Source organism: Lepisosteus oculatus, chromosome 1 (genome assembly GCF_040954835.1).
Source record: "Lepisosteus oculatus isolate fLepOcu1 chromosome 1, fLepOcu1.hap2, whole genome shotgun sequence".
Taxonomy (NCBI): Eukaryota; Metazoa; Chordata; class Actinopteri; order Semionotiformes; family Lepisosteidae; genus Lepisosteus; species Lepisosteus oculatus.
The window spans coordinates 6,600,322-6,627,521 of record NC_090696.1 but is presented as its reverse complement, the minus strand read 5'-3'; the positions used below and the strand labels follow the sequence as shown (position 1 = coordinate 6,627,521).

General features: G+C 43.4%; 1 protein-coding gene and 1 long non-coding RNA gene across 2 annotated transcripts; both read right to left on the bottom strand.

Moving 5' to 3' along the window:
- Positions 1-13,120: 13,120 nt before the first annotated feature.
- LOC107076996 (uncharacterized) lies at positions 13,121-16,011 on the bottom strand. The gene is made up of 3 exons (XR_001478114.2): positions 15,749-16,011; positions 15,175-15,273; positions 13,121-14,419 (listed from the first exon to the last, which is right to left on the bottom strand). It is a non-coding gene; the product is annotated as an uncharacterized lncRNA (long non-coding RNA).
- A 1,133-nt stretch (positions 16,012-17,144) lies between these two features.
- On the bottom strand, positions 17,145-24,833 carry nicol1 (NELL2 interacting cell ontogeny regulator 1). The gene is made up of 4 exons (XM_015343891.2): positions 24,726-24,833; positions 24,173-24,315; positions 20,776-20,864; positions 17,145-18,305 (listed from the first exon to the last, which is right to left on the bottom strand). The coding sequence occupies exons 1-4, from the start codon at positions 24,737-24,739 to the stop codon at positions 18,234-18,236; spliced, it is 318 nt and encodes a 105-aa protein (XP_015199377.1). The 5' UTR covers positions 24,740-24,833; the 3' UTR covers positions 17,145-18,233.
- Between the last annotated feature and the right edge of the window lie 2,367 nt (positions 24,834-27,200).

Below are 27,200 nucleotides of genomic sequence, written 5' to 3'. Positions count from 1 at the left end.
TGGTTCAAATCCTGTGGCTGGCAGAGGTATCCTGCTCTGTTGGGCCCCTGAGCAAGGCCCTTCACCCCAACTGCTCCAGGGGTACCATATAAATGGCTGACCCTGCACTCTGACCCCAAGCTTCTCTCCCTGTCTGTGTGTCTCATGGAGAGCAAGCTGGGGTATGCGAAAAGACAAATTCCTAATACAAGAAATTGAGCCACATCATTGAATTTTGGGCTCCTTTACACTCTCTGCCCCCAGTGTTTTATGTGTCAGTTTGAAAACCTGTTTTTGCTTCAGTCAATTCGCCAGTTCGCCCGGCTGCTCAGGCACATTAATGGTTTCAGATTTGTACAAATACTGACTGAACTTTTCAAAGAGTAACTGTCTACCAATGAAGAAGAAGCCAGGATTTTTTTTATGCAAGGCTGTGCTACATCAGTGACTCACAGATAGAGGTCCGCTACCCGATCTGAACCTGACGGAGCCTGACAAAGTATCGGGTTTCGGGTGGGGTTCGGGGTCGGTTTGTCTCGTACAACTTTGGGCTGGGGCCGGTTTTGGGTTTGTTTTCTAATAAGTGAAAAGTTAATTATTATTAATTTATGTTTCAAATTAAAATTTGTAACTCATTTTGTGCTAGCTCTCTCTCTCTCTCTCATACGTGTGTAGCGCATAGCAGCCGAGCAAAGCAGTATAAAACCACGTCTGTGAGAATCTGTCTCCGTGCGTGCACGTGTGTCCACTCGCTCTGAGAGGAAAAGAGATAGACCGATGTCGGTTTCGGGTTTCAAATTTGGCAGTACCATTCAGGCTCGGTCGGGTCGGGTCTCAAGGTCTCGGGCACAGGCCGGGTTCGGGCTTCAATTTCAGGCCCATGCAGAGCTCGACTCACAGCCCCCCCAGCACCTTGATCTTGCGAGCAGGATCGTGTGGTGATTGAGGTTTACAGGAATGCTCTCTGTGTGGCTGGCTGAGTGGCAAAACCTGTCGTTAGTCTCATCTTATCCTCTAATTACCGGCTCCTCACCTGGCCCTCACTCAGAACAGCAGCCTCGTGGTCTTCAACAGCGCAGCGGGGGAGCAGCAGGTCGTACCTGTCAGGGGGAGTTCTTCCCGGACCCTATGCAGACGACACAATCCAGGGTAGAGTGAGGAAACACAGGGAAAAAGGCATGCAGGATACGGGGATGAGAACGGGGGGGGGCGTGTCCATGGAGTGCTGGTGGTCGGGGGAGGTGAGGCCGAGGCAAACGATCCAGGGATGAGTCAAAAGGGAAATCCAAAACAGAGCAAAAGTCCAAGGCCAGGCGATCCATCTGAGACAGACGATTAAAAACCAGAATCGGGTCGGGACCGGCAGGGGGAACGGGAACAGAAACTAAAAGCTTAACAGGGCCAGGCGCATCCAGGTCCAGGACTCGCTTGGTACGGGAACCAATGCGGGAACCAATTAGCGTCAGCGTCTGGCTTTTAAGGGGGAACTGAAAAGGGGCTGGAACAGGGAGCAGGTGCGGGGGATGAGGCAAACAAGGAAGGGCTGGAGCGCCCTTAAGAGGAGGGGTAAACGATCGTGACAGTACCCTCATCAACACAGCGGAGGTGTGGTTATTATTCATAGGCTTTTCTCAGAGGCTGGGGGAAATCCGGCATTAATGGACATGTCATTAGGACCAGTACAAATATAACCCTCCACTGCGTGCATTCTGACAAAAAAATGTGTTCTTTTAGTATCATCCTTAAATAGATATTCTGCTTTGCATACCAAAAATATACGAAAAAATGATTTGTTATCAGTATGCTACAATGTGGAGAAGAAGAGATAAGGGTGGTGCAGTGCCTGTGGCTGGAAGGTTGCCGGTTTGTATCCCGTGGCCGGCAGAGGAATCCTACTACATTGGGCCCCTGAGCAAGGCCCTCAACCCCAACTGCCCCAGGGGTGCTGTACAATGGTTGACCCTGCGCTCTGACCCCAAGCTTCTCTCTCCCTCTCTGTGTGTCTCTTGGAGAGCAAGCTGGGGTATGTGAAAAGACAAATTCCTAATACAAGAAATTGTATATGGCCAATACAGTGATCTTATCTTATGTCACCTTTGTGTTGTTGGTGTCACAGCCTTGCTCTTGGTTCAGGTTTAAATCCCAGTGTCTGATTGTGTCTTTGTCTGAACAAGAGGAAGGAGCATTTTGCTTAAATGGGACTCTCATGTGCTGTGTTAAGGGTCGGCATAGTTGTGGGTCTATTGTGAGAGAGTTGGAGAAGTACTTTGTGTAAGATGAAATTGCTTTTTAGAGCCAGTGTTCTTTTTGGCGAAGTGCTAGACTTTAAGGTTAAGTGAAAATATTAATATTGCTGAAATTATACCTATTGTGTGAAATTTCTGTGTTAGTTGTGGCGTTCCACTTTGTTCTATATAATCCTTGCAGGGAGCCTTTATTTCCTGTGTTTGGATATTATTTAATATGTGTTTGGTTTCTTGCCATTTCTTGCCTATATTGTGTTTCGTTGTGGGGAAACTCTGAACTGACTTTAGAAAGCAAAATCATTAAAAAAACATTGCACTTGTGTTGGGTGGAAAAATAAATGAAATCCTTAAACGTCTTAGCTTCTCTAAACAATAGCCTTCGATCTTGAAAACAATAAGATTCTGAATCGTTCTCCCTATTGAATTAAAGTCCAAAAACATCATTCCAGGGATAGCAATGTAATTAAACAGACAACTCCACTCAGTCATGATGAGGATTGAAGACCCAGTCTGAACTGGCTTAGAGTAAAGGGGTCCTGTCTCCCTCAGCACACAGAGCATTTTGAAACAAATAGCCTGTGATCACTGTTCTCTTGGTTATCAAGGAGACTTAGTGTGAGTGAGTCACATGAAACGTCTTTTGCTACTTGTAAACACAGTAAAGCCCAGTGTACCTTAAAGCAGATTCAATTTGTCAGAGCAAGCTATTTGCTTAAATATTATTGAAAAGTAAAAGTCTTACAATTTGGAAATGTTGGGGGTGAGAGGAGTTTCATCTCTCCTGGAAGATATCTTATCCTTCAGATACAGACACCCATATCAGAGTTTATTGTTAGGTGCCTTAACATCAGTGCATATAGAACAAATGTTTGGATGCTGTCATAGCTAAATAACGTAAGAGGGTCTGATTGAACTATGCCGGGTGTAGAAACAGGTAGTGTGTAACAGAATTTGGGCTCACAGATTAGTCCTTAGATAGGATCTTTTGAAAATGTTTCATCATTGTGTCAAAAACCTTGTGAGTCACTGTTCAATGGCTGAGACATTTTTTAGATGAAAATAACCACTGGTGTGAAAGTGCCAAACAATACATTATTTTTTCTCGAGAATCAGATCTGTTTCTAAGCGGTGACTTGCAGATGAGAGAAGCCCTTATTTATTTAAGCATGGAAAAATAAATGATCAAGGACAGATTCATTGTAACTGCTGCTACAACAGAGCAATTTGGTATTGTGATGCTCGTCAGGACTGTCTGTTTCATTAAAGTGTGTCACATTCACAATGAAATGAAACCGAGATAATGATCAAAACACCTGCCTTCAGTCATGACTACCGTATTCATAGCTGAGCTTGACAGAGTTTTGCACACATTTCTGCACTAATGTGCTCTTCTACAAAAGACTGCTTGACCTGCATCATCTATCAAGCAATCAATAATGAATCCACCCCATGTTTAGTACAGAAACCCGTCATTAAGTACAATGTGGAAAAAGTATAATGCAAGAGCTATACATGAAGTAATAGTAATGACTTGTTAACTGCACGTGAATAATAATCAATTATTATAGCAAGTCATTGATGCAGTACTGAGTTCAAAGAAAGACAGGATTTTATTATCACAGTCTTACCAGTCCCATGGATTGCGATATTAAAGTAGCTCTTTTGCACAGTTCTGCAACTCTGTGGGCAATTGCAACAAGCCAGACACCTTTCAGAACCCTGGACAGCTCCCAAACAAAACGACAGTAGTAGTTCAGGTGGGTAGCTGCGTCAGCATGTGTAGCTGTGCACACAGTACTTCCAGGTGCCGTTCCTATTCTTGGGATATGTCATGTGAAAACCTCTCTGAGTTTTTCAACAAGGTATAAGGAATGTAGAAATAGATTCCGTGTTGCCCTTAACTTACCATTGAAGTTCAGGGGAGAACAATTAAACCACAGCAGTCAAATGAAAAATCTGGACCACTTTTCTGAGTAAGTACAGTAAGGAGAAGTAATGCTTTTCATTGAGAACGATCTTCTCCCTTATCCTCTGTACATCTGGCTTTTTTATTGTCACAAAACATTATTCCCTTCTTGCTCCCACCATTTCAAAACAGGCAATTCCGATTTGTTCTCTCTCAGCAGCTTGCAAGGTGCGAAGACACTTGGTTCTCCTCACGCTGGTCTCCAGACATACAAGCACCATGGAGTTTGTGCCTGAGAAAAGGTCCGTCAACTAAGGACACCAACTGGCAGGAGCCTGTGTCGGCACCCTCAGACAAAGACACAGCTGGCCAGCTGCCTGTCTATGTACTTAAAGCCCCAGCCTTCCATCACTTCCCACCACTCATTGTGTCCTATGATCAGAGATCTCATCCTAATAATTACACAACATTTCCACTTTCCGACAGATTTCAAATTTCAGGTGGCTGTGGTCCAAAACCAAGTTATGCTTATTTATCCACCACTGTACTGCAGCACCTGCAGGATGACACACAGCACCCAAAATGCTCCAGCTGTCCCACTATACAGCAGATCAGGTAGGAAGGTGAGAAACTGCTTCTAGCCAGTTGAAATAAGGGAAGACTATTGGTGGGTCAGACTGCGCAGCTCCAGAGGGGAATTTAGCCAGGACATTCGGGTTAAGGTCCTTCCTCTTAGAACAGTGCCATGAGGATTTTACTGATGCCGTAACCAGGACCTTGGTTGAACACCTTGTCTGAAGGACAGCCTCTCCTACAGCACGGTGTCCCCAGTCACCAGAGTGAGGCATTGCAAGGTGTTCAGTAACTCTCGCTCCATGTTGCATTAATGCTGTTAATTCTCAGACGGGCGACAGTGTTTGTTTATTTGACCATATTTACCATCAGGCTGTCTTCAGCACTCTTCTGTATGCACACCATCTGTGTACTGTTTTAATTCATGCTATTTTATTTTGCCTATCATGGCACTTGCATTTTTCTTCCAGCTTATTCTGGTCTTATTGTCATTTTATTATTATATTCTTGTTATGCTTAAATGACACTTCCTTGTACTTTCCTAAATTAAACTTCAAATGCATGGCAATTCATAATGGATATGGGCAACAGATAAGCTAGTTATTATAGTATAATTATAATGAATCATAAAGTATTCAAATATGTTTTGCTGAACTTTGCTGAAGTGGATAAAGGTCAATAAGCAGACAGTTCTCATCTGGGATGTGCAGGTTAGAACAGAAATTTCCTTTCTGGCAAACTCTGAGGGCTCCCACTGGCATGGTGTCAGGCTGTCCGACTACCCTCTACCTTCAGATTCTTAACTTATTTGCCCCTCAGCTTGCTGTGTGTCTCTGTGTACTAACTAGCCTGTCAGCTTTATTGGGTTGACTATGTCGCTACTCAATACGAGTATTCAAAATTCCTCAAAACAGTAACCAAATGGATTAACTGATGCTCTGCAGTGAAGGCACAACTGGAAGTTACAAGGAGGTGTATTGAAGACTAACAGAAGTCACTTTTACACAAAGGGTAACAGGTGTCTGGAGCAATCATTGGTGGTCAGTCATCTTAGTGAACTCTCCTGAATATACGCACTGAAGTGTCAACCTTAATTTCTTTTCAGTGTTAGGTTTAGTAGTTTCTCTTTGTTATACAGTGCGAATCAGGAATTAGCGAGGCAGTGACTGTATTAGCTCTGCTTGAGTTTGCCGTAGAAGCTGTGAAGCTGGCTTAGGTGAAGCCTGACTTCATCACCACCTGCTGCAGGCCGTTAATGAAACGCTCGCAGGTGTGTCCAAGGCCACACCCTTATAATCCCACTGGTCTTTCCCCCTCCAGACTATTCCATCAACTATTCAACTATTTCTTTCCCTCACTCCCATGTCCTCCTCCCGTGTTCTGTCTCCCTCTACGTCTGCTTCCTCCACACTCGCCCGCCTTCCCCCATGGACTCTTTTAATTGCTCGCCTCATCTCTGACTCCTTCTGTCCGCTCGTCCCTCACCCTGCCTGCCCCCACCTCTCCTAAACTCCCCTCTCAGTCAGGACCAGGCTGCTCAAAACTGAGGAGAAATGGAAACCATGCCTCGGACCTTCATTCCTCCATTCTCTCATCATCGTCTCCTGCTCTCGCCTCTTCCAGATCTCCTGATGAGCGGGCAATCATCCTCTCTCACTTGTCTACGTTCCTCCCAGTTTAGGCAGCTCTGTCTAGACTATTCCAGCATCCTCCTTACCTGTTGGTCGATACTCTTCGCCCTCTTCAACAACAACCACTAGCCTTCTCTCTGCCAGCTGCCGTCTCTCCACTGGTTGCCTGTGGCCACAAGCATCCTTTTCTAACACCTCTGGCCCACCCCTGTCTTCACTGATCCGTTCTCATCTTTCCCTGTATATTCCTCCTCCTCCAGCAGCACCAGACTGTCCGGTCCCCTCCCTCAGTGTCCCCTCCCTCAGATGTCGGAAGGGACGAACCGTGGACTGGCAGGAGAGTGATGAAGACCGTATGCGTAGCGGCAGGATGGGGGTTAGCCCGGGCTCAGCTGTTCAGGAAATGCCGTACAGAAACTGATGCCCTCAGGCCATGGACATAGGGCGACTGGGTGCTAGACGGGTCTCAGTACATCCCCGTGACCCGGAAATATATAGCCCCAGACAGAGACACACCAGAAGGACAAGCAACGCACAGGAAACTAGGGACAGGACAGAGTAAGAGCGCCCTCTAGCTGTAGAGGGCGTCACACCCAGGGCTCTGCAGTGAAGTCAGGTGGGTGTTTCTCAAAATCCCAGGGCTTTTCTCGAAGATAAAGGTTTTTAACGCAGTGTTCTCGCCAAATGATCCCCCGCTCTTTACCAATCATGGCCTCCTCATAACCCCTCATAACCCCCCATCTATGAACCGGCTTCATCACCATGTCCTCCTCCCCACTGATCGCTGCTGTGTGGCGAGTGTACTGTGAGCACAGTACGGGCTGCTTTCGCATCATCCAGGTGGGGCTGCACACTGGTGGTGGTGGAGGGGAGTCCCCATTATCAGTACAGCGCCTTGAGTAGAGTGTCCAGAAAAGCGCTTTGAATTTTTAAATTATTCTATATTTATATACTATATAAATTATATATTATTATTATTATATCAGCTCAGTCCTCCCACCCATCAGCATCTCCTCAAGACTCATCTTGCCATGACCATTCTGCACCAGCGGACACTGCACTCTGCTCAGCAGCGTTCTTTGCTGTAATCAGTATTTCCTCACTTGCACATTATTTACAACCCGCTGGTCGATTGGTTTCTGCTCTGTGTTACACAGCCACTGCACTTCTGACATATGCTTGGCTTGCTGTAGTTTTCCCATATTTGTTATTTTACCTTATTCTGTTGCATTGGAATTTTTTCTTTTTTTAATTTAATTCATGTGTTGTTGCGTATTTTATAAGTCACTCTGGATAAGGGTGTTGGGTAAGCATATAAATAATAAGAATATCCCACTGTGTTGTTAACACCAATTCCCTGGAATCTATAAGAAATTGCAGGATGGGATGTGTGGATTAAGAAGACAATCAAACAAGCACAAGGGGTTAATGAGCTCCTTCTACCCCTTTGTAAGAGGGTGGTCAGAGGAAGCAAGATGGCGGTTCTTAGATGGACCAAATTTCCCAGAAGCCAATGGGAAATGACCTGCCATCCTCTGTCATCTGCCCAATTGGAGGAAGATAATTGTGTGGGTGACATTTAAAAACCAGGAAGCTTCCAGTGTTAATCAACATCTGTTGTTCAAAGAAAAGAGCAGTTATATTATGCAGTTGTATGACATGGAGAGAAGGAAGTGTCTGTCTGATTGACTGGCTGACAGAGGAACTTGGGGCTTTATTGAACAGTGAATTTTGAATCTGAGAGTTTGTTTTGAAGCTTGTAAGCTGCTTAGTTGTCTGTCTATATTATTACAAAAGGGACATGGAATTCCAGCTTTTAGTTCAAAGAGGAGCTTAGATTTTGCTTTCTGTTTTATATATTATTTTCCTCAGACTGTAAATAATGCATATATTTGTGAATCGATCTCTTGTGATACGGTCAGGGATTACAAGGACAAGATTTAACAGCTGAGTTACAAATATATTAACTATAACGTCATCAGCCTTAAATCACATTTGAATTCTCACATATCAATATGCAATTATTACAATAAACTAAACTGTCAAAGTGTTTGGAATAATAGTTCAACTCTCAAGAATTATAATGTGAATAAAGAAGTTTTATACTCAAAACTTTTCCTTGATGACTTGAAACCTCCCACTGAGACAGAGCTGGACTGGGATGGTGTGTGGTCCGACTTGTCAGCTGCTACCTCTGTTCTGGGAGTGTCCAAGTGCAGAGAGAAGGCAGAGAAGCTTTGCCTACCATTGCTGAGGATAGCTCACCAAGGAAGTTAGCGTCATGCTGATCTTCAGTCTTTAAAACAGTCTGTGCACACTCTTTGGGCCGCAGGTTACATGGGTGGGAGAAACATGGTTCATCCCGGCTGTAGCTTTTGTTAGAGATATGCTGCCATGTTTAGAGTGTCAACCCAACTGTCTCAATTTCTTTGATAAGGTAAAAATAAAAACTGGTTCACAAAACATAAGATTTCTTCTGTTGCAGGAAGAATGTCTTGGGCAGAATTCTGTTCTTTCTGACTCATTCTCCCAACCTGACATCTTGGAAAATAGTTGTCTTGACTCAGACTGCTTGCAGTCATGGGGCTGTTGAAGTCAGATTGTCAGTACTGTAATTGTAGAGAGAAAGGTAGCTAGTGAGTTAACTAACGAAAAAGAGTTGGGTGCTAAAGGTACTAAATCTCATCTGATGATTGGTTAGGATGTTATCAGGTATAGTCCTGTAATCTGCTCTGTGGGTCCCTCGTTAGTGGATCATCCTTAGGATAATGGACAGTGACGTCTGACCCATTGTCCTAGACAGAGAGTGACTAGCAGACTAATTGTACCATATATCATTAGGGTGTTTTAGAATGGACACAGGTGTACAATGTCCTGTTCTGTGATCCAGGTGGGATCTCTTTTAGCTGCATTCCTCTGCTTTTACACAGAGGCCCAAGCTGCTTTGTCAAAGCAACAGAAAAAATATTAGAAATCTTTAATAGTATTTAACTCTAATTGTAATAATGTGCCTTGCTGCTATAGAGTGTAGGTTCAACTATATGACTAAACAGTAATCGCATAAAATGCGATCAGTTTAATCCTTTGTAGCTGGTGTTTTTAATTTCTTGTAGAGGCGACTCAGCATCCTCTGACAGTCTCTTCACTACCCCTTATATGTCTTATATGTGAACTTCCCACTCTCTTAAAGGCAATAGAAATCACGTCACCAACTTACAGGGGGCTTGCGAGACCTAGTCTGGGAAAATCCAGCAGAGCTTCTTTTCCGAGACTAATTTCATGACTCGAAAAGTGAAGGCATCAAAACGATGATCTCTCACTTCACATTCTGTTCGCATATAGCTTTCACATGTACATTGATCATTGGCTGTTTCAAACATCTTCATTTATGGCGAAGATCACTGGAGGAGCTGATAAAAGAGAATAAGAAACGAATGGACCATGGAGATTTTAATCAATGACAAGTACATTTGTAGAGGTGACTGTTCAAAGATATCTCAGATGTCACAGTAGACTAGATAAGTACATTTTGTTGGCAAATAATACTATTGAGACATTGACCTTTGATAGAGTGTTGTTACAGGTTTATCAAAACAAGGTGCCTTATTATTTTTAATAATATTTATTACAAAATTTAATTAATGCATTTATGGAGTGATATCTCTGAGATCCATGTAGCTTGACTCAGTTTTTTCCTCCAATTCCTCCACTTTGCAAATAATTGTATTTCAATCTCCTTCCTTCTTCTCTGCTATGAGCTCTTTGGCCAGGCAGTCTACCACATCAGTTTTACTTCCTTTGTTATTGTAGTAACTGAAATAAACCTAAAAGATCTTTTCATGCCTAACTTCTCAATTCAAATTCTCACTGCCATCAGGGCCACCTGATCACTGTCTGCAGTTTAAACAATGACACTGCTGATCCTGCCAACTCAGGATGGTGGTTGCTGTCTAGGAAGTCAGGCTCACAATGAGTGCAGAAGGAAAGGAATAGTTCTCATTGTGTCCTCCCTGGAAGTAGTCAGCTTCTAGAGATAACCTATAGGAAATCAAATGCGGAACTCTAGACCCTTTGTCATGTAATGTGTCCTATTTCCTGTGCAGAATTTTGAAAAAAAGTATTTTCTTGTCTTAATCTTCTATTGCATTCTGAAGTAGTTGTGGAATGATTATCCGCATTTGGCACACAAACAATATGTCCCCAGACAGGATTTTTTAAATGCTTTTTCTGCTTCGATGGGCTCACTCAGTGGCACGATCACAGAGTAATCAATAAGCACCACGGTGTGTCTGAAAACGAGCCAAAAGCATGATCACATTGCTTGTTCTATCTAAACTTTGGCATCTCGGCCCCATGAAGTGCTATTCCATTGCTTGTAGCCCAAGCTTTTTAACAGGGCAAGGAGGACGTTTTGAAGAACAAAGCGCCCCAGTGTGGTACCTTCATCTATCTCACTGATTGGGCTTCCCATGAGGCCAGACGCTGTTGATTTTAAGGGGTGCGTACTTCCTGACTGGCTTCCTCCTCTGGTATGCAAAAATATACCAAAGCTTCCTTGGTAGCTTCGGAAAAGGTCAGGTAGGTCACTTTGCAGGATGTTACTGAGACAGACACATGTGCTGGCTGTTGCCTAATGTAATGTGCTGAGTAGAACGAGGTCTGGGATAAGCAGAAACATTATTTGCCAGGGACAGGGGAATGCTCTTCCTCTCCGCACTGCTAGGAAAGAAGACTGTGAGCCAGTTCACTGACAAACCGGAGGGGGGCATTATTGAGATGGTGGAGAATCATGGCCCAGGTGGAAACAATTGATCATGCTGCCCAGATGTTTAAAACCAGCTGCAGAAGTGGACCTAGGAAAGAGTTAAACCTGCTGCCAGCAACATCCTTCCCCGAAATATCACCTGAAACCAATAAGGCCTAATTTAGGACTTCTGAAAGGGGGTGGGGTGCAGTTGATTTCCTTCTACTTTTGAGGGCTGACATCTTAATAAGAGTCAAGAGTGCAGAAAGAATGCCCCAGGGAATGTTTTCTCCCCCTTCGCTTTCAAATCAAAACCCAGCCAATTTTCCCTACAGGACAGTGCTGTATATTCTCCTAAAGAATGGGTTTTAATAGACCTTTTGTTTTGTTATCCCGGTGAAACAACAAAGGTTTCAAATGAGATACAGCCATTCAGGTTCATCCAGCCTGTTTAATAGTAACTCATTGGTTTGAGAATCTCATCCAGATGTTTTATCAAATTTCACCACCTTGGCTGGGGGGTTTGTTCAATGCTCCTACAACACTTTGTGTATAGAAGTGTTCCCTGTTCCCATTTTTTTATCTTCGATGGTGATAAAAGCTGGGCTAGCCCTGTAAAGCCTGGCACCACAGGGGCTCTGCCCTGTCCCACAAGGCTCTATGTTTAGTGCCAGAATAGGTGACATGAGTATGTCAGCTGTTTTAAATTCAGAAACTCACACTCTAGAAATGGAATAAACAAGGTTAAAGGCTGTGAGGCTCTGGGATCCTGTTACATTATATATTTCAAAGCTACATTTCAAAGTGGAAACCAAATCAATTATTTTCTAAACAAAACACAGGGAATTCAGACATCAAGAACTGTTATTTTTAAATGCTAAGCAGAAATTGCACAGAAAATGGTTTTCTAGACTCCGAAACCCAATTTGTTGTAATGCCGTGTGGTAAGAGTTTTTTATTTCATCTCAAACATACAGATTTGATCTCTTAAGGATAAGACCTGGGTGTGCTGTTAGCGCAGAGCTTTCCAAATCAGAAAGTGGTGAGGACAGTGTGTAGGAATGGCTCCAGAAGAGAGAAACTGAGGACACATGCAGCCTCCAGCTAAATGACTCTCTGCTCTAGACTTCTGTGCAGCCTATTGGAAATGTCAGCACTCTGCTCTGTCGCCTCACTCTCTGCCCACTCTGTCTGTGGCTGAGCAAGCCCGACAGCACAGTTCTTCCTGAAGGCTCTGCTGTAGGTTGCTCTTTAGACAGTATGCACTTGCCTTCTCACCTCAAGACACCTTCCATTTCTGGCACAGCCTGTAGAGCCAGACCTGCACAGTGGCCATGCAGACAGTGCTGGGAAAGCTTTTCCACACGCTGCTCTTCAAATACAGCCAGATGGTTCTGATTCACAGAAGATATCAAAGGGGCAGGCAGTTAAATGAGAATCGATGGACAGGTAATGGAAATTGCACTGGTGTTCCTCTGTAAACAGGCACCTCCATTTTCAACAAAGAGATCAGAGAGAGGCCATTGAAAAGCTGCCGCTTAGAAGATTTTCAGACACAGAACAGCAGATGAAATGGAAAGCAGGAAATACACAGCCGAAAGGCACTTTACCAGGAAAGAGATTTTATTTTTAGGTGCACTGTCTCTCTCGCAAACTTCAATGAGAACAACTTGTTCTTGGAGCTGAGCACAGTCATCCAGGCTCCATTCTGCAGTGGGATCACTGTGTGGTGAGACTCTCAGCTCATTTTAACAGACCGCAGTGCAGGAACAGTGCTTGGGACAGTCTCAGACACCGCAAAGCCTGTCCTGCTAAACCTCTGCTGGAGCTCTCACAACGTTTCTTCCTTGGACCCTGAAACCTGAGCTAGAGAGGGAGCTCTCGGGTGCTCTGATGTGTAGTGGTAATGGAATTTGCGTGCACCGGCTTCATGCATTCATGTTTACAAGACTGTTTTCCTGGTGAGGTTTGCAGCAGGACTCGGGTGCGCTTTGGAAACAGAGGTTGTGAACACGCAGCTTCTCTGCCTCTGGACGGGACCCCAGTCATTTTCAGGAAGAGACCATGATGCCAATCACAAATGCACGTCTCCCAGATGAACACAGAGCCTGGCTTCAGACGTCGAATGAATGGGGCGCATTAATGTCGCCTGTGCCAAGCTGCTGGCACAGGTTGTTGTGTAATAATGCCATCACCACACACAAGCTACCTACCTCCCCATTTCCCCTACTGGCCAAATCTTTTGACTGCGTTTTGTACTCCAACTGTTAATATATAACATGTCTGTTCCTATTTCTAGCTTTACAAATGAGAAAATTCCTGAATATGCAAACGTTTAATACATCGAGAATTGAATTGTTTTTAATTATTTATGGGAGAAATACATTGGTCTTTTCTAATTATGCAACAGGGCTTCCTGATCTTAGGAGAAACCGCAAGCAAAAGCCGAAACAAGAATGGAAAACGAGTTTTTAGAAGTCTCCACAAAGCAGAACATACTGTAGTCAGTGGTATCTTTATTCAAACTTCATTCATACAGAGGGCAAAAGCTAAGCCTGACTTTAAGAGGCTTGCTACAGTAGATCATAGCGCAGGCTTGTAATATAGCACGGAAAATAAAAGTGTCTTTTAGCCAGATCATTCTTTTTGCTGTTGAAAGTGCTTTCCTGTGCACATTGTGTCATTTCCTGCAAATTGACTCTTGTTGCTACTTAGTCCTCACCTGGGTTTTCACATTCAAAACCCTTTGGTGAAACAATATGAGATTTCTTGTAGCAGTTCACTGGCAGCTTCACTCATTGCAGGCTGGATCAGCTTAGATCTGAGCACGTTCTTTGGGAAGAGTATGAGAGAGTAAAGACTGGACACTATTTTACTGTTGTCTACTAGGGTGGAGTGGAAAGACACATTGCTTTTTATTTCAATCTGCAGGCGGTAATGAAAGTGCAGCTGAATTAGTTGCTGTCTTCTTTTAGAAATATTTCATGGTGGACTCACTAATTTAGCTGTCTCTTGTGCTGTGTTTCAGTCCATACACAGCACACGCATTATTAAACTTCTCAATCTCTGCCTAGTGCTCATGTTCTCAAGTTTCAGAGGTCTGTTGGACCAGTACAATAGAGTTCACTGTACATATTCTTACCCCTGCTTTGTGGAAAGATCTGTTTCCTCAGATCTTATGTGGAGTATATGTGTGCTCCTGTTAAGGTTCCAATCATCTCCCACTGGTGTAAATTAATTCTGCACCCCTGCGCTGTGGGATTTGTCAAGTCTTCTGGGTAAACTGAGACTGGGACTCTCTCTGCCCACAAGGGGTGCTCTTCCGGCCTCGTGTGCTTCCCTAAAAGAGAACAAGCGCATAATTTAACGCTGGCTAATGGCCTCTGTTCTGCTGCAACAAATCCTCCGAGACAGTTTCACGTTGCAGTCCCGCTTCGTGCTGCTCTGATGGTTAAGCTACTGCTGCGTCTGGTCCTATGAGACACGCAAGAGGCGGGAGCTCCGCTCTGTCGAATTACAGCTCAGACGGGGGCGCATATTACTCTAGAGTTCTTAGCTGTAATGAAGGAATGATAGAAAATGTAAATCTGAGTTAATTCCTTTTTTTCCTCATTGAACGCTTTCATTTTCTTTTTCAATATCACAGTGCATCCATTACTTAATAATACATAATAAGTCAACTTGGGAAGTCGTCAGGAGTAGAGAAACGGTAGCACAGATATAAGGAAAGGGTTAACACTCATTTTTTTCACATGGTTTATTAGCTGTGCGTAGCTCAATTTGGGAAAGTGTATGTGTCACACTTCAGTATTTTTATCTACCTGAAGAATGGACTAGGCCAAGTCACAGTACTGTAACACAGTTTATTATTTTAAGAGTTGTGCTGACTTTGTAGCTGGGATTCTTCAGATGACTAATTTTTACAGGACGTGGTTATAACGTCTTTCAGTATTTTATATTCCAAAGTGCAGTAGGATAATTAAACGCTTCGCCTTTGAACCTGTTTTAATATACGTACGTACAGATCACGAAGCCAGCAGATCAGTGTTTTATTATTACTGTTAGTTCAAGCCTGTAAGTGCGGCGGACCATTACCTCACATTACAATGTTCCTGAAATCTCTGCATTACTGCGACAGATGAAGAACTACCAGTGGCGTTTGACTGCCCTCTTGAGTGCGTTTCCTTTACAGAACTGCAGACAGGAAATTATCATATCAAAAATCATTTTTGCGCAGTTTTCGGGTAATTAAGCCTTTGTGCAGCATTTTAAAAGAATCGAAGTTTTGCCGGACATTGTAATAAAAATATTTAATACAGACCTTGGTAAAATCTTCAGACATACTCAATACGCCCGTCTACCTCAGTCTTTAGATATTTCAAATAGCAGACCCTATGCCTATTTCGTTATTATTAATTAATTCAATAGTTAAATTATTAAATTTACTCTTTTAGGTAATATCCTTATTTATAAAAAATATATCAATTTTAGCGTTGTACTCAGTTAATGTTTGGATTCAAGCTCAGTTTTGCTTCTGCCGGGCAAGTTTACATGTCATTATTTTTTTCATATATATTTAATTCATTGTTCTCCCCTCAAGGCACGCGCTCAAAAAAAAAAACTGATTTGGCAGACACTGGGAGTACATTTGACTTTTTGTATTACTAACTTCAAGATCCCAGACTGAGTTTCCTCTCCTTCGCCTGTATATCGTGCATTTTGAGGGTCGCGCAATCTGATCAGCCTCACGTCACGGACACACACGAAGCGGAGAATCTCTGCCTGAGCTTTTTATCTGCTGCTCTGTGCAGCTCGTCCTTCAGATGAGACGTCAAACCGAGATTCAGACTACACTAGTCATTAATGAGCCCGTGGCACTCTCCGTAAGAGTAGGGATGTTAACGATAGTATCCTTGTGTCCTGTCGTGGCCTCCTTAAAAATTCCCATTACTTGGATGTACGAATCAAGCTGTCTTCTCCATATGGTCTGTTAACTGAGGCTTTTGGGCGGCATGATGGAGCAGTGACACTGTGGCTAAGGAGCTATGTCTGTGGTTGGAAAGTTGCTGGTTCAAGTCCTGGAGCTGGCAGAAGAATCCTACTCTATCAGGCCCTTGAGCAAGGCCCATAACCCCAGCTGCTCCAGGGGTGCTGTATAAATGGCTGACCCTGTGCTCTGACCCCAAGCTTCTTTCTGTGTGCCTCTGTGTCTCATGTAGAGCAAACTAGGGTTTGTGAAAAGACAAATTCCTAATGTGAGAAATTGTATATGGCCAACAACATGTTCTTATCTTATTAACTGGATGCCGTTCAGAAAACTTGAATAATTTAAAAAGTGAGGGCATTAGTTTAAAGTTCTGGTGTGTTTTTAAGGTTTAGTGCCAAAGATTTAGAAACCGAAGCAAAGAACTGTTACAACTGGCAGAATACAACTACCACTTGCTATAGGATTTACAGAAAATCAGGGTAAAAGTCAGTAGTTTCCACAGCTAGTTTATGAACAACGAGTGTTTAAGAAATTGCTGGGTTATTCTTGCTTTCGTGCTGCACAGAGAAGACCCCAACTGATGAAGATGTCATGTTTGGAACATTAAATAGATCTTTCCTGAATTCTACACATCCATGATGCTGGGCTTGACAAGAATCTGCAAAGGGCTACTTCCATCTATCCATTTTCTAATCACTTAATCCAATTCAGCACCATGGGGGAGCCAGATCCTATCCTGGCAAGTTACAGGCACAAAGTGGGGTACACCCTGGATAGGACACCAGTCCAGCACAGGGCACCTACACACTCACACCAGGGCCAATTTTCCCAGAAGCCAAAGAACCTACCAGCTTGTCATTGGACTGTGGGAGGAAACCGGAGCACCTGGAGGAAACCCACAGGAACACAGGAACACAAGAACATACAAACTCCACACAGACAGCACCCCAAGGCCCCAGCACTGTGAGACAGCAACGCTAACCATTGTGCCACCCTCAAAGGATGTTATCAGTGGATATGTCTTCTGCATAATGTAACAGCCGGATTCAATTATCAAAAATGATCAGTTGTAACAAAATACAGTGACACGTTTGCATTTTAATACAAGGGAAGTAACAGATACAGTAATGAAAACTTTAGTGCCTTAAACTTTGCAAAGTGTAGAAAAAGAGGCATTAACAAAAAATAACGGAAAAACTGTGACATTTCTTCAACATTTTACATTTTCTACTTTACAAACTAGCTAAAACTTGCATACCTCTTGCAGGGTCTGACAGTCTGAACACAATTGGTAAGTTTAGATTAAATGTTATCCCTGTTCTTAGTATCCAGCATATCCTGCTGAATTTTTAACCTATCAAACCAAATCTTGACTAATTTTATGTTGCCAAATATAACATAATGCTTAGGAAAATCAGACCCTGTTAACTAATGATGAAAAACCAACCGTAGGTCAATAATGAAGGTTCAGGTCAACACAGGTGTCAAATCACAATGTAGAAATGAAAAAGCAAAACAGCACGAGTCCCAGGATTACACAAGACAGAAGAGTTTTTCTACGATGATGAAGATTTCTGTTATATGTCTTTTATATGTTACATTCGTGTAACAATAATCTGCATAACAAAAATTGAGAACCCTTTACCATCGTGAAAGATTTTTGCAATATGTTATTTTAAAGTTGAATATTTCAGTATGGAAATATTCTGGTGCTAAGAAACCCAACTGGTGAACACTTTCAAGCAATCTCCATTTCCTCCTCCGGGCTGCGCTGGGAGAAAGGAAGGTACTGTACTATGTTTTTTACTACCTAGCTTTTAAATTTGCTTACAAATAGACTTTACAAAATCACCACCCCAAAACAATATTCCACCAATTCTTTTAACAAAAACAAAACGTTGTTTTGTAGAACAGAGCTGTACACTATACAACTGCTCCTGCTGTCCTAGTAACTGCTTGCAGTGCTCCAAACAACTAACTGAAGTATAACACAAAAATGGTAAATCCTTTCTCTTACTTCAAAATCCTTAACTTGTTGTTTTTTGTTACAGTATGAATCTGATTTTTTTCAAGCGTCATAATACAGCTTGTGATATAGTTTATTGGGGGTGTCTGGAGGACTGTTGTTGTAAAAAACCATCAGAATGGGGATCTTCTTGTTGCTGGCTCAGCTCAGGGTGCTGGTAGGCAAGCAGTCACAAAGGGCTCTTTTTTCTGCCCTCAGGAGCAGGGCTTCTGTCTGCAAAAAAAATGAAAAATAACAGAGCATAATCCTCAAATATACTGACAAAGTCAATCCAGCAAACGTCTTTAGAATGAACAATGCAACAAATCAGATGACACAATCACATGAAAGCTCATTTCACGCCTGAACTGGAGAAATTTCTTTACCCAAAGAGTTGCAGGGGTGTGGAACAAGCTACTGTACCCAGACATGTTGGTGAAGCTGATACCCTGGCTTCTTTCCAAGGAACGGCTGGATGAGATATTTAGATCAATTAGCTACTAATAAACAAGCTAAATGAACCTCATCTTACTTGTAACCTTTCTTATGTTCTAGATCTGAATTATAGGGAAGTTAACAGGAGATCTCTTACACCAGGTGAAGGTTCAGTAAACATTTTTAGCCAGTGAAATGACAGCTGTTCTTTTTAGGCAACTGTAGTTAACCTACACAATCAAACAATGCTTTTCCCCCTAGCCTATAGTTTTCCAACTTTTTTTGTTTTGCTAATTTATATCCTTTTGTCATGTTCTTAACAGCACAAATACCCTCCCTTTGGTGATGAGTCCAAAGATAAATCTATTTGTGCCATGTATTCATAATAAGCAATTATGTAAATTTCATTTTAATGTCCCAGCCTCTCTCAAATTGTCCTGGTGAAATGGACTCATGTTATCGCCTGACCTATCTGAGGACTTCTCTGCTCCACTGTGGGGTTTAATGACTAGCAGATGAGTCTCAATTATGCACCATCGTGAAAGCATTAATTTATTTCCCTGTACTATTTTATCAATTATACACTTTGATAAAACAGCAATACAGATGGTTCTGTTTTTGAAAACATTCCCATTAAAGATGAGTAAGTGTTTTTTGGGGCAGTACTTAATTAAATAGTTACCAAATAAAGCCAAACATTGATATACTAGTATGGCTTTCTCATAAAAACACCTTATTTTGTTAAAGCTGTTCAGCTCTGATTTTAATGTTATGATCTGAAACACTGTTTAGGTCTGTTCAGATTCTTATTTTATTTGGAACTGCGCTATCTCTGCATAATTTCAAACTCAATGGATCCCCAAGGCTTTTTTTAGTTATTAAAAAGACATTTGATTCCCTGAGAATTTCATTTTGTACAGCAAACTGCGGGCCAGGACAAGAGAACTATTGTTTCTAAAGGACTGACAGTACTGTAAGAAAGATTTGACAATAAATCATGGTGCAACATCTGAGACGCTCTTTTTTGGCTGTAAATCGTTCTTCTGGGGCTTGAAAAGCAGACAGAATACTGCCACAGTCCAGCATTTGCAGTGAGCAGATGAATGATGATGAATGATTCAATTTATGAGGTCACAGGCTCTGCAAATCAGCTAGATTTTTCCAGTGCGAAAACACTGCTATCACTCAATCCAGCTTCCCACCAATGCAACATGTCAACCACACATAAACCTATAACATAAAGCCCCTTTTCCCTCCTGTCATGTATTTAAATATGCTGTGCTGAGAAAGCCTGTTGGAAAGATAAACGTGTTTTCTTACATACAGTGACATACAGTACCTCAAGGCCCGGAGATGTGAGGTTAGTCATCAACAGAGGGTAACGGGAATGTTGTGTGTAAACAGATGCCTGGATCTTTACGTCTGTTTATGTCAGACGTCTGTAATTGTGTCTAACATTTGTCACATCTGAGATGGTGGCCAGGCAATCATGCATTCCTTTAAACAAGTAGTCCTTCATCTGTACTTACAGTATTTATACTCGGGGCTCGAAAGCATTGCTTTTTTACACACAGTGTGACCTCAGAGCATTCATTGCAAATGATCTCTTCCTCTTTATTAAGTTGGGACACACTGGAAATGAATTTTAAAATTACTGTCAAGGGAAGACTGTGCCACAAATAAAATACTTGTTAGTTATTCTCTCCGTCAGTTTACTGATTGTAGAAATTAGGAGAAATACCCAAAACATACTGTATTTAAAAGGTGTTCTTATTTAGGTATAACATAGGATACATAACATCTCACCCTTAGGTGGTCAAAAAACAGAAAAAAAAATCATAAGTCATATTCTCTGAAAAACATGCCTAGAACAAGTAGTTTTAATGCTGCAAAAGACAGGACTCACTGTATTTATCAAGAGCATCCTAATTACCGAGCAAAAACAACAACAAAACAAACACATACCCCAGGCACATTTACCCCGGAAAGACAGCAGAGCGGAGCAGTGCTTAGTATTGCTGACTCACGGTGCTGGGGCCCTGGGTTCAATTCCTGGGGGTGCTATCTGTGTGGAGTTTGTATGCTCTCCCCATGTTCACATGGGTTTCCTCCCACCGCTGGAAAAACATGCCCCGGTGTAAGTGCCTGCCCTGTGATGGACTGGCGTCCTGTCCAGAGTGTACCCTGCCTCGTGCCCATTGCTTGCCAGGACAGGCTCTGGCTCCCCCATGACCCAGAATCGGTCTGAAAGCGGACGGTTGGTATTTACCCTGGAGTCCAGGTTGAAGGCTGTCTTCTTTAGGTCCTGCAGCGCCCTCTGCATGAACTCAAAGGCATGGCAATCAACGCAGGGGCGACCTGCCGAGAAAGGAAGCAGAGCACTCAAATTGCAACAGATACAACCCATGCTCTTCACCCAGGAGAGGCTATCTGAAGGAACCGGGCAGTAACACATCGGGAAAGCAGAAGGTGGGTAAGGTGTAAGCTGTCATCAAAACATCTGGCTTCACCGTCACTCCTTCTCCTCGTTTCAGAGCACTGTGTAATCTGAACGGCACAGCTCCTAAACATCATCCCCCAAGCCGATTCTGCTTTCAAGCTGAGCCTGTCTCTTGGTCAGGCTGGTCTATAATAATACCTCTAACTGAAACATCAGTGCTATTTGGTCCCATTGTCAGTACTAGAACTTATGAGAGGTTACAGGAGGCCATTTGGCCTGTTTGGTAGATAGTAACCAATTAATTGGAGGATCTCATTCAACCATCTCATGAAAGATGTCAGGGTATCAGCTCTGAGGCCGTGCCGGAGGTAGAGGGTTATAAGGAGCTCTGTGAGACCAAGGCAGACAGTAGAAGTAGACGCACCTGGGGGTCACAACCCTGGCCAGAGAAGGTCAGAGGTCAGGACCGAGAAGCAGGAAGATCACCAGACCTGTGCTCGGTATCCTTCACCCATCTTAAGAAATCCTGCTGTAAGCCGGAGTTCGGGTAAACAAGAAATCTATATGAGGCGCAGAAAAACAGCTTTGCAAACCTGTCAGGCTCAGAGGTTGTTTCCTGAGGTAGCAAGTGAAGTTTGGGGGTGAAAGCCAGTGAGGTCGCCCCTACAACAGATGCAATAAATATGAAAAAGTTGAAGACTAACGGTGCTCCTGTGTCCGGAGAGCTACCTATCCCCCTACAGGCTTCTGGCTTCAACAACATGGTTGGGCAACTTGTTCCATACTCCCACCACCCTTTGTGTAAATAAGTGCCTCCTGGTGTCAATCTTGCTTTTATAGTTTACTGCAACACTTGTTCAGATATAGAACAACAATCCCCTATTTAGATGGATCAAAAAAGGAAGACAGAAGAAGTGAAAAAACTGAGGGACTAAACAGACAACAACAATATTAATTTCTTTTTATACAAACTCTAATTGTCTGCAGCATATTTCTTTTTCTTACATCCCTGTGGCAGCGAGAGAGACTCTACATATCTTTCCAACTATAACCAATTGTTCTGCAGAAATATATAGTTGATTTCTAATTCTAGACAGCCATGGGAAAGCAGCTGTTCAGATACCGGGCAGTTGGGGTTTGGATCCGTGAGGCAGGTTTTCGAAGCTGGATGAGAGGAGTTATCACCAGTCTTTTCTGCTGGCTTCTCTACTCTGGGTGTATACGGGTCTGCAATGGATGGCAGTAGTGTCTGGCCTGCAGCCCTCTGTAATCTGGAGTAAGGTATGGGGCGACAGAACTTTCTTTGGCTAAACTGTGGTAAGGCTGAGGCTACACTCACTGCCTCCCAGCAACAGCCACACAAGACTGGTGATCTCAGTGTCACCGTCGATGGTGTCGAAATTAAAAATCCTCGCCCGCAGATATAAACCTTGGCTTTGTTTTGGACTCTGTGTTCCCATTGGAAGCTCACATTGGACGTGTCACACGGGGACATTTTTTCCCCTCTACGTAAACATTGCAGAACTGAGGTCCTTGCTCTTGCCGATGCTAAAAGAAAATGGACATCTACCTTAACTTCATCAAGGTCACACTAACGTAACACCTCACTGACTAGGGCATCGACATATCACCCTGCAGCTCACAGCTGACAACACAGTAACGTTCAGCAGGTACAAGCCTGGTCGGTACCTGGATGGGAGACCTCCTGGGAAAAACTAAGGTTGCTGCTGGAAGAGGTGTTAGTGAGGCCAGCAGGAAGCGCTCACTCTGCGGCCCATGTGGCTCCAAATGCCTCAGTATAGTGACAGGGAAACTATACTGTAAAATAGGCACGTCCTTCGGATGGGACCTAAAGGTGTCGTCTCTCTGCGGTCATTAAAAATCCCGGGACGATTCTCAGAAAGAGTAGGGGTGTAGGTGTCCTGGTCAAATTTCCCATTGGCCCTTATTAATCACGGCCTCCTAATAATCCTCCTCTATGAATTGGCTTCATTACTCTGCTCTCCTCCCCACTGAGAGCTGATGTGTGGGGAGCGTTCTGGCGCACTATGGCTGCCGTCGCATCATCCAGGTGGATGCTGCACACTGGTGCTGGTGGAGGGGATCCCCATTACCTGTAAAGAGCTTTGAGTGGAGTGTCCAAGAAAAGTGCTATGTAAGTGTAACCAATTATTATTATTATAACTTTGTCCTCATTAATATTTGTTGGCTAGTTGTGACATCTGGAGTGGAGTGGAGTTTAAGGTTCTGCTCACATATAAAGGTGATGAATAGTTTAGCTCCAGGGCACCTCAGGTTTATTTAGGTTACTACAGGAGTTCGGTCGAACTCTTAATCTGCTACCTGCTGATCCAGGCTTCCTTACTGTGCTGAAGACCAGGCTGCGCACAGTGGGAGACAGATCTTTCTCACCTGCTGCTCCATGACCGTGGAGCTCCCTGCTCACATAGCTATAGTAACACTCAGCCAAAGAGCTACTAACTTTTTGCTACAAGTCTTGATGATATAATTTAGTTTCTTTGTAGGTTTAGTTGCCTGCTGTGTGATTTTTCTTCCTTCTGTTTTATGTATACTACTGTAAAGAGATTTGTTGGGTTTTTTTTTACATGTGCCTATAAATACGTTTATTATTAGTTATGAATACATCATAATATTCAATACCAATGACAATTATACATTTTGGGATATACTCTGCATGTACAGCTTTTAGTTTTTCTTTTCTACCAGTATATGCCAATTAGAACTGCTCTATGGACGAATATTAAATTGGCAAAACAGTTTAGTAAAACTTAAGGGACGGTGCAGTGGCACAGCACCTGCGGCTGGAAGGTTGCCGGTTCATATCCCGCAGCCGGCAGAGGAATCATATTCGGTTGGGCCCCTGAGCAAGGCCCTTAACCCCAACTGCTCCAGGGGCGCTGTACAGGCTGACCCTGCGCTCTGACCCCCAGCTTCTCTCCCTGTCTGTGTGTCTCATGGAGAGCAAGCTGGGGTATGTGAAAAGACAAATTCCTAATACAGGAAATTGTAATAAGGCCAATAACGTGGTCTTTTAACGGGGGCACTGACAGTGTCCCAGAAAGACGTGGACCTGCAGCGCTAACCGGCGGGGCAGGTCCTTCTGCTCTCGTTCCCATCAAGACAAACCGGGTCACGGACGAGGGCACGGAGGGGAGCACGGAGAGAGGAGGCCGTTGTCAGCCGTGCGGCCGCGCTGGATACTCACTCTCGGCTGGGATGACGGTGCCAGCGTCCTGGTCAGCGCCTGCGGGCTCCCCGCCGACCAGCGCCGAGAGCAGCAGCAGCAGGGCGAGAGCGCAGCCCGCCCGGGGCCCGCACGGAGACATCATGCCGCAGTCCGCCAGCTCACTGCAAGACAGGGCAGCGGGGGAACGGACAGTGAAGACGACGAGACCGCAACCGTAACAAAAAAATAAATAAAAAAATCTAAATTTCTAATATTGCTAACAATGCAAACCATTAAGATCTCTATCATTGTACAATAAAAAAAAATCAAACACCCTAAATCTGGCAACACGAATGCGATTCATCCCGAAATTAAATGGATAATTACATTTTCACTGTCGTGAGAGTGGGTTGCCATGAATAAAATATCACAGGATCATATTGCTAAACACTGAAATGGATAACATAACCTGCGACGCGAAATTATCTTGACTTTGTTTAAAAGACCGATGCCCAACTCGGTACTTAAATTCTGTTTCGATTTTCGCCATGCATTTAAAAATATTGAATATGATTAAAACAGGTTTAGTTACCAGCCGTCTTTCATAAAGAACGGAACGCCAAGCGGTGGCCGCCTGCCTCTGGCCAGTGTCTGTAGCACTTTTGTGACTGGCGTGACTCTGATCAAATCAGCTCCGTTGCGATCGTCACTAAACGATGGGCGTGGAGTAGTTTGTCCCTCGCCGCGTACCGTACACCGAGATAACCCTGCCACATGACCGCCATGTTTAAATACGGAATGGTGGTAGAGTGTATTTTTCTCCGGTAGTTAAGGATACCCGCCGTGCATAAGCGACTTTCTAATAATTTATTTATATATTCTACATATGTACTGAGGCCTGACACAAAGAAATCTGAAAGAACATCTGTTTAATTCCTTAACAACATGAACGTAGGCACGATAGCGTCTATGTGTGTCTAAATTTACTTAAATCCTGCTGGACCATTCCTGTGCTGGGGAAATAACATCTCCCCCTCCTCAGAAAGAAATAAAAAGCTAACCACATTTAACAAAAACGGTGTTAAAGCACACTTGCGTTTCCTCATACCTTCCAGAGACATGCTGTTTATTTAATATGTGTCTCTAAATTGTCCCTGTGTGTTTGTGTGTCTGCAAAAGGCTGCTGCCCCATCCAGAGGTAGTCCTTCCTTATGCCCTTTGCCAGAGATGAGAAGTTTTCTGAAAACGGGTAGATATATCAGTAATAATACCTTGCTCCGAGGTTTATTTGGGCACGAAACATAAGAATCCAGTTGCTGAAAATGTTTTGCAAATGTCTTGTTTTCTTGGTATTAGATATGTTTTCCATGGACTGCTGCCTAAATTCCTTTTTGGGCTTGTTCAGCTTGTCCTGGGTCTGTCCTTAGGGTGAGGCCACTAAGGACATCCAGGTTGCTGCCGCTGTCAGTGGTGCTGGTGGACCAGTAGGTGGCGCTCTTCCATCTGGACCTGAATTTCCACCCCAATACCCCCCACCAAGGTGGCCTGCAGGAATAAGATCACTTTATTGGCCATATACAATTTATTAGCCAAAGACAATTTGTCTTTTTCACAGACCCCAGCTTGCTCTCTATGAGACACACAGACAGGGAGAGAAGCTGGGGGTCAGAGCGCAGGGTCAGCCATTTATACGGCGCCCCTGGAGCTGTTGGGGTTAAGGGCCTTGCTCAGGGGCCCAGCGGAGTAGGATTCCTCTGCCGGCCGCGGGATACGAATGGGCAACCTTCTAGCCACAGGCACAGAGCCTCAGGCGCAGAGCCACAGAATACTGTGCTGCAGGCAAAGGTACTGTCCTTCCAATGAGATGTTAAACCAGGGTCCTGATTGGTTGGTCATTTATGATCCTGTGGCTTTGTTTGTGACTGTTACGACTCCAGCATCCTGGCTCAGTTCCACTCTGGCCTCCTCCAAGTCCCGGTTTCTGATGCCTGCTCCAGATCTGCTCTGTAGTGGTGGTGCTGGCAGCTATTAGCAGCAGTGTGGCACAGTTATCAGGGGTCCAGACTTCTTTCTAACTGGAAGTTTGTGGGTTCAAATCCCAGATGAAACATTGCTGTTGTGCCCTTGAGCACATATCTAAAAGATTTGGGATCAAAATGTCAGAAAATACATGTAGATATGATAGATGCTCCTGCCACAGGGGCATGAGGGCACAAGTGCAAACTACAGGGCAGGGCTCGTGAGAATGAGAGTCATTTCTTTACACAGAGGGTGGTGGGAGTGTGGAACAAGCAGCCCAGCCATGTTGTTGAAGCTGATACCCTGGCTGCTTTCAAGACAGACTGAACAAGCCCAGAGGGGAATTTGGGTGCTGTTCTTCAGTGATTAGTGAATGATAAATGTTATACGAGTTTCTGTAACAAGAACTTTTTTTAATACTTTTATTACAGTTTTGTTTGAGGAAGGCATCCCAGGATGCCCTGTTTTATTACTGTTTGGGCCATTAGTATAAATCAATAATAAATTCGATCTTTAAAGATTTTTTTTAAAATATCAATTTCATTTTAATCTACTTGGCTTTACATCTGTCATTTACATTGCCGTCATGCTACAACCCTAGTTTGCAAAGCCGGATAATTCAATAAATCACGCACCGTTTCTTTTACAAAATGATGAACACAGTATTGTAGATTAATTTGGGCTGATGCTTTAATCAACACAGGCCACGGGTTTTGAAAAATGTATAACTACAATCAAGAGATGAAAACAGGAAAGAAAAAATATTAAGATACAAATATACAGATACAGTACCTTTTTACAATCCTACAGGACTATTACATTTTCAGGCTTCACACAGTAAACAGAAAGTAGAGCCCAGATTATACTTTTAATTTAGTTTCTAGGCAATTTTAGAAATCCCGCTCCTGGATTATAGAGACAAATGGGACAACGATAGGTGCTGTACTTCAGTGGTTGATGAAGTGTTTCAGGATCCATAGAAATGGAGTGTTACAGATAAATTTACGATTTAAAAACTGAATTTAATAAAGATGTTTTCTATTGGCTT

Bases quoted from the DNA above. Each gene is read 5' to 3' on its own strand.
- nicol1 (XM_015343891.2), bottom strand. The intron at 20,865-24,172 runs GTGAGTATCCAG...CTTTCTCGGCAG, and splicing joins CACCGTCATCCCAGCCGAGA to GTCGCCCCTGCGTTGATTGC. The intron at 18,306-20,775 runs GTAAATACCAAC...TTTTTTTTGCAG, and splicing joins CCTTCAACCTGGACTCCAGG to ACAGAAGCCCTGCTCCTGAG.